General features: G+C 44.0%; 1 protein-coding gene across 7 annotated transcripts in view; it reads right to left on the minus strand.

The window, feature by feature from the left end:
* Positions 1 to 7,244, minus strand: part of LOC106954964 (potassium voltage-gated channel subfamily C member 1-like) — a 78,362-nt gene that overhangs the window by 56,495 nt on the left and 14,623 nt on the right. For all 7 annotated transcript variants that reach the window (XM_015044842.1, XM_015044841.1, XM_015044838.1 and 4 more), the window contains exon 2: positions 5,376 to 6,080. In XM_015044842.1, coding sequence (XP_014900328.1) covers positions 5,376 to 6,080 — 705 coding nt within the window. The remainder of the gene's footprint in view (positions 1 to 5,375; positions 6,081 to 7,244) is intronic.

Genomic DNA, 7,244 nt, shown 5'->3' on the forward strand with positions numbered 1-7,244 from the left:
TGATTTATTGATTATCGTGACAGGCCTATTGTAACTCCAGTTTTCCAGTTGTGTGGTCAATAGAAACACAAAGTAATTCAATAGCGAGCAAAGTAACAGTGGTTCAGAAAGACTAAATAATGTCTGTAAATGAAGGTCAAGATCTACATGGATTCACTGTGAGGTCCAAACCAACCAGCCGGGTCTCAATGAGAACCCGACGCAGCCGAGTCGCCTCCATTAAACAGCTGCTTTACTTCCTACAAGTCCAGAATGAGCCGCTCATATTGGGAGGCAAAAAGAGCAGATAGTCAATGAAACATCAATCGATTAGCAGGCGGAGGGGGAAGATTGGATGGCTCAAGCCTCCACCGATAATCGAAGATGCCAAGAGAAGAGAAGGACCCCACCCCCACCGCACCGCACCTCTCCTCCTGTCTGTACCCCGCTCAGGCTCCTGCTTAAGTCCTTTTTCTCCCCTTCTCCATTTCCCGTTTCGTGCCCCCTCCGCCTCTTTTCCCTCTTCCTCCAGCTCCTTCTCTCTCTCTCGCTCTCTCTCGTGTCTACTGCAGCAGAAACGCCAGCACAGACACCAGCTTGTGTGTATATATGCTTCTACATGTGTGCACTACTACGGTGAATTTTGCGCGTGAGCCTCACGCCATCATGAGCGGTGAAGGTGAAATTAGGAAGGAGGGAGTAAAACGGAGAAAAGAAGCTAAACCCAAGCGTGGATCGCTCCGATCAGAACATTGATTACTGCTGCATTACATCACAGCCATGCAAACAACCCCCCCAAACCCCCACATAGAAATCATTTGCGTAAAGCCGCCCCACCAGCGCCACCCCCATCTTTCTTTATGTTTGCTCTTAGCTCCTTCTTCCTCTCATCTGCCTTTGGTGCATTTCCACATCGGGATTTCATTTTTTTTCCCGTTTTTTTCTGTCTGAATCACCTTGGGTTTTTTTTCCTTTACATTCAGTTTCCATCGTAGAGCGAATAAAAAAGGTTGCACCTCTTCACATAGCGTGACGGAGGAGCAGGGAGGACGAAGCCTGATTGGGGTCACTTCGCTGTGTGACATACATGGAAGGACGCAGAGAAACGGGGCTAAATTCACCCAGAAACAGAACCAGTTCAGTCCAAGTCAGTTCCACCTACTACCTGCTCTGCACTCCCCATAAACCCACAGCGCTGCCACAACGCCATGTTGCGCTGCCACAACGCCATGTTTCGCTTCCACAACGCCATGTTTCGCTGCCACAACGCCGCGTCCCGCTGCCACAACGCCGCGTCCCGCTGCCACGGCGCCTCGTCCCGCTGCCACAACGCCTCGTCCCGCTGTCACAATCCACTGTAGACACTGGAGTAAAAACGCACCAATCCGACTTTTCTTGACTGAAACTGATTTCTGGTTCTTGAGGTTTTTTTAGTTTTTTATTCCAAGGACACGTTCATCCGAATTTAACTAAAATGAGTGCCATGCATAGTTCCAAAATAGTTGGAATGTTCTGGTTTTTATGCATTTAATAAATGAGGAAACTTTCTTTCAGTATTTGACCTGCTGATTGTTGATAAAAACAAAAAACAACTAACTGAGAATTGGCAGATTCCTGTCTTTGAATGACTAATTATTATCATCATAAGTGATGATATTAGATCATATGTGACAAACTGAAGGCCCGTGGGCCATATCCGGCCCGCCACAACTCTTTATGTGGCCCTCTGGATCCTACACTAAACACTAACTGTGATTAAATATCATGTTATCTATCAAATCAATGCAGTTTTTATCTGTTTACTGCCAAATCACATCAATCAGTCCCTCCAGTTTCTTGCAAATTATCGTGGAAATTCACACAAAATCAACAAATGCCCACACTTTGTTGTGCTAATACATATTTGGGAGTTTATTGCAGATTTTTCTCAAAAATTTTCAAAAACTTTCTTACTTGTATTAACCGGCTGCCTCAGCTTTAACTGATGTCAGGTTATAGTCTATGATCGAAACAGGAATAAAAAGTCACATTTACCATCAAAAATAAGAGCAAATATCGCAAATATTTCCAAATATGTCACACAAAATATCACAAAATCCTGGAAGGACTGAAAAGATTAATATTATTATTTAACTTTAAGAATTGATTGATATTTTAACAGCTTGTGATCAGGTTTTATCAATACATTCTGGCACAACCGGCCCTTTAAGAGCTTTGGACCAAAACGAAAATGAGTTTGACACCGCTGACCTCGACGATGTCAGACTGGACCTGGACTCAGACAGGAAGTGGTTCTGTTTTACCGCTGATGGGACTGAGTTCTCACCACTTCTTTACGATGATAAAAAAAATAAAGTTACGAAAAGTAGTAATAACACAAGAATAAAGTTGCAGTATTACAACCTTATTCTCGTAATTTAAGACTTTGTTCTCATAATTTAATTTTTTTATCATAAAAGTCCTGGTGTGGGGTTGCTGGACGTGGTGAGGATTCAATCCCATCGGGTCAAACAGAACCACTTCCCGAGTCCAGGTCCCGTCTGACGGATTGGGCCGTCCAACCCAGACGATAACAGCTCAATACTTTCCATCATTTTGGCTGAGAACTGAAGTCATGTCTGTGTCTGAAAACGTGTAAATGGTCGGAGCCGCCAAGCGCAGATCCTTCTGCTAACTGGGATTACAGATCAGGCATGAGGGCCGTTACTGGTTTCCAGTTAAACCAAGGTTTTAAAAGGCTGACCTTTCAAAACATTTCCTTTGAATATGATGCAAGTTAACCAACAACTCTCAGCTGTGATTAAACTCTGTTAAAGTCTTAAGTCTGTTAAACAAAATAACATTTAAACGTTACAGAAAGCATCGCTACAGCTGCATTACTCAATATTTTAGTATTTTGACAACAGTAGAAGTATTTGTTTCAAGTTAAAGTGAATAGATCATGCGATGCACCTTTGTTTTAAACTAATACAGAGACAATAATGTTTTTCCTGATGGTGCAGTTATGCTGAATTAGGAGTTTCCTTATTTTCACCTCATTTTAAATCAATAAATGCAGAAACCCGGCTGGTTCTGCTGCACTGTCTTTACAGATTAGACTGAAGTAAAAGGAAAAAAATTGAATGCAACAAGAGGGTGACTCTAAATATAAAAACAGAAAGCAGCAGCTCTGATCAAACAGCTGGATTTGTCTGCAACAGAAAGCTCTCAGAATAAAAGAACCGGCACAGATCAAAACCAGTCAGGGAGACTTGTTACTTCTCCACCTGTATGTCTTAAAACAAGAGCATTTAAGAGGGATTTCATTAGCAGTTTCCCTGAAAGCAGGAAATATTTTCACAGTAAGCGAGGCATAATGGACAGAAGACCAGAGAAAAACAGAGAAAACCAGAAAAAAAACTTGAAAAATCAGAGAAAACCTTGCAGCACTCAGGAGAAAAGGTTAAAGCAGAAACCCAGCAGGGCATATTAAGGATAAAAGTAAAGGAATCCATGAACGTTTTTACCAACGATGCTAAAATAACTTCATGAATGTTTTGAAGGATGATGCATTAAACGCATATTTACAGCTCTGGAAAAAAATCAGAAAATGATTGCAAAGTCATCAGTTTCTCTGATTTTCCTGTTTATATTTATATGTTTGACTAAAATGAAAAATCTTCTTTTACTCTATGAACTAGTGACAACAAGTCTCCGAAATTCCAAGCAAAACTTGAGTATTTATCTGCAGGAAATGAGAAATGGTCAAAATGATGAAAAGCTACAGAGCTTTCAGAAATGATGCAAAGAAAATAAGTTCATATTCATTTAGAAACAACAACACTAATGTTTTAACTCAGAAATCAATATTTGGTGGAAAGACCTCGAGGTTTTCAGTGGGCTTCACTGCAGTGAGCTTTTCATTTTTTCCAACGTTGTAAATGCATCAAACTGCTCAACAAAGGGGCTGGAACTAACCCACCAACTATTCCAACTAAAAATATTTCTGTTTATTTTCAACCACATTAGCAGTTATATCAATCGCCGATGTCAAATATCCCAAAGATGGACGAAGACCGGCTTCAGAAACATAAAAACTGACACACCAAAAGCCAAAATGTATCATTTATTTATGGTTTTTAAAGGTGCCAAGCATTGAAAACTGGACTTTAATCAACCAACGTATTTTTCCAATTTAGCCTGAACAACAAAAACCAACTAAACCGACGTCTCTGTGCGTGCAGACGTCTTTTTATCCACACAGGATTCAGGAGGCGTCCTGATGTACAAACACATTTCAAAAACCAACAGGAAGATGTCATCTGGTACTTTCTGGCTTTATCTTTACATTAATAGACAGCTATAGGTCAACTACATCCCCATTCACATTTAGGAATCACAACCACCTGCAAATGATTAAATACTCATCATCCTGTCTGAAGCCGTCAGCAGCCAAAACACCAAATATATCTGAATAAGCATTAATACACACGGTGGAAACCATCTTATGGTCTTCCCCACTTCAGCCAATCGGCAACAAGGAAAATGAAAACCGCTTTGCGTGTTCAGCACTAAAGTATTTCAACTTCCAAAGCTGAATTTTCTTGAATATTTCTGACACGCTCTACGAAAAACATGCGAATAACTGAATTGGCTAAAAGTGAACGGCGATGAGGTGAAGGTCCATGTCAGGGTTGTTGCTGTTTTCACATTTTAGTCACATTTAAACTTCAGTCCATACATATAAATATTTTTTATTTGCACGTTTAGACATCTTTATGTTAATGTTTTAGTTTTGAACCCCATTGAAGTCAACAGATGTCTTTATGCTGACATTGTCTTTTCAGGCACCTTTCACTTTTAACTTCATTTCTACATAATTATATTTATTCAGATATAATTTCAGCTGTTCAATCTACATATTATTGTAGTTATTTAAATATTTCATTCCGTTACGTTTCAAATACTTTCACTGCTTCCCTTCCAGCCACTTTTAGACATTAATTAACGTCATAAAAATCTTTGTGTTCTTTTTCAAACCGCATTTCTTCACTAAATACATATTTATAAGTTCGGCTTTGAGTCATACAAAACGTCTTTGGACGTCCTTCTGCGGTTTACTTGTTCGTAGGCGAATTGCTGGGAGGGAGACACTATAAGGCTGACAAACCATTTTCCATTTTTTCCTCAAGTTATCAGCATTAATTATTAAACATCAGTAAGTCAATACAGGCAACCGCCACTTAATCCTGCCAGAGATTACATGCAAGCAGTTAGTGACCTGTAGTTAATATCGACGGCTTGTTTTCGCACTAATTAGGCTTAATGGAAGATTTTTAAACAAAGTTTTCACGCGAATTCTTGAAAACATGCAACAACCGTCCAGAGGAGCAAGTCGGGAGACCTGAGGAACTCACCCGGGCGTATTTGGAGGAGTACGGGTCCTCGAACAGAGCCCATATTCTGGGCTGCCAGGTCTTCCACCAGCCCGCTCTCCGCGCGTCCTCCTGCAGACACAGTCTCCTCAGGTCCCCGTCCGCGCCGCCCAGAGCCGGGTCGTCGTCCGGCGCCTCCGGCTCCGGGGTCTCGAAGCTGTCCAGCGCCTCCTCCGCGTCCCGGTGCTGCCGGTAGTTCATCCAGCAGCACGCCTCCACGTCCGTCTCGTCGATGCCCCAGAAGGCCAGCTCCTCCTCGAACAGCGGACCGCACACATCGTTGGGACAGTGCAACTTCCCGGTGCGGTAGTAGTTGAGGATGAAGGAGAAGACCGACGGGTGGCGGTCGAAGAAGAACTCGTCCAATTTGGGGTCGTAGTCGAAGTTGCTGAAGGCGTCCGGCTCGGTGAGCCACGACAGGCGGGTCCCGGGCAGCGTCTTCAGGGTGCTCCGGTACGTCTCATGCCGCACCCCCCCGCAGTTTATCACGATTTTCTCGCTTTCCGACGGACAAGTCATGTCTGCGCTGTAACATGCTTTGTTGGACGACTTGTTCCCACCCTTGCGCCCTTTGAAAGAGGATACACACACCGAACTGAGCATAGAGCACCAGGGGGGGGGGGAGGAGGGAGAGGATGCGAGAAACCGAAGGGAGGAGGAGGAGGAGGAGGGAGGAGTCTGAGGAGTCTGCGGGGAGAGAAAAAGGGCAGAAAAAATGTTTTTTAGCGACAAAAGGGGGAGAAATATATAGATCTGGATTATCAACATTATTGGAATTACACAGTAACACCAGCAGGTTTCACATGAATTCACATGATGATGAGCTGGAGGAAGCAAAGGATGGGGCTTGGAGGGGAGGAGGGGGAGGAGGAGGTGCAGAGGGGCGCAAAGTAGTTTGCAGCACCGAGCATCGTGGAAAAGGGAGAAACCAGGAAAACAGGTGGCGTGAGTCAGAATCCGCATGGCTGCTTGTTGACACCACAGAGATGATGAGATCTGATTCCCTCCAACTGTCAGGACAGTCCTCCACATTCAGCATCTCAATTCTGACCGCAGCTAAAGCGGGAGACAGTGTTCCTACTGGGCCACCGTAGACAAGAGCTTCAATATTAAAAAAAAAAAATCCAGAGAAAAAGAGAACTGGGGATCTGTTTCCCACCTTCCTCCAGAATACCTCTGTGACGTGTTGGTGCAGAGCTGTGCGTGTGCGTGTGCGTGTGTGTGTGTGTGTGTGTGTGTGTGTGTGTGTGTGTGTGTGTGTGTGTGTGTGTGTGTGTTAATTGCCTCCCAAGAGTGTGGTGTCCGTACTAATGTTAGATCTCCTCAATCAGCCTGTGCTGCTCTACACAAACTGCTGCAGCCCCCTCCGACCGCACCGAGATCCAGGCGATGCACAATTATTCCACTTTTCCCATGCACTGCACTGCACTGAGCCGCGTGTGTGTGTGTGTGTGTGTGTGTGTGTGTGTGAGAGAGAGGGGGGGAGGCTTAAAGAGGAAGAGAGGGAGGTGAGAAAAGAAAAAGAGGAGAGAGGATGAGGCTGAAAATCAGATTGTTGATGGGAAAGAGCTGGGAGAAAAGAGAAAGTGAATGCAGCAGATTGAGAGAGGGCAGCTCGTGTAACGCTGCCTCTTGTGTAGTAATGGAGGAGAAAAAGAGGAGGGGTGAGGAGGAGGAGGAGGAGGAAGAGCATTAAAAGCAGAGTGCACTATAAAAGTGAATGAATTCTGCTGCAGTAAAAAGCAGGAGTTATTTTCTCTCCTCCTCTCTCCCCTCCTCTCTCCTTCTCTCTCCCTCTTTCCCCCCCCTCTCCCTCTCTCTCTCCCCTCCTCTCTCTCTCCCCCCCCCCTC

This window comes from Poecilia latipinna, unplaced genomic scaffold, assembly GCF_001443285.1.
Source record: "Poecilia latipinna isolate Pla-1442-1.1 unplaced genomic scaffold, P_latipinna-1.0 Scaffold693, whole genome shotgun sequence".
NCBI lineage: Eukaryota > Metazoa > Chordata > Actinopteri > Cyprinodontiformes > Poeciliidae > Poecilia > Poecilia latipinna.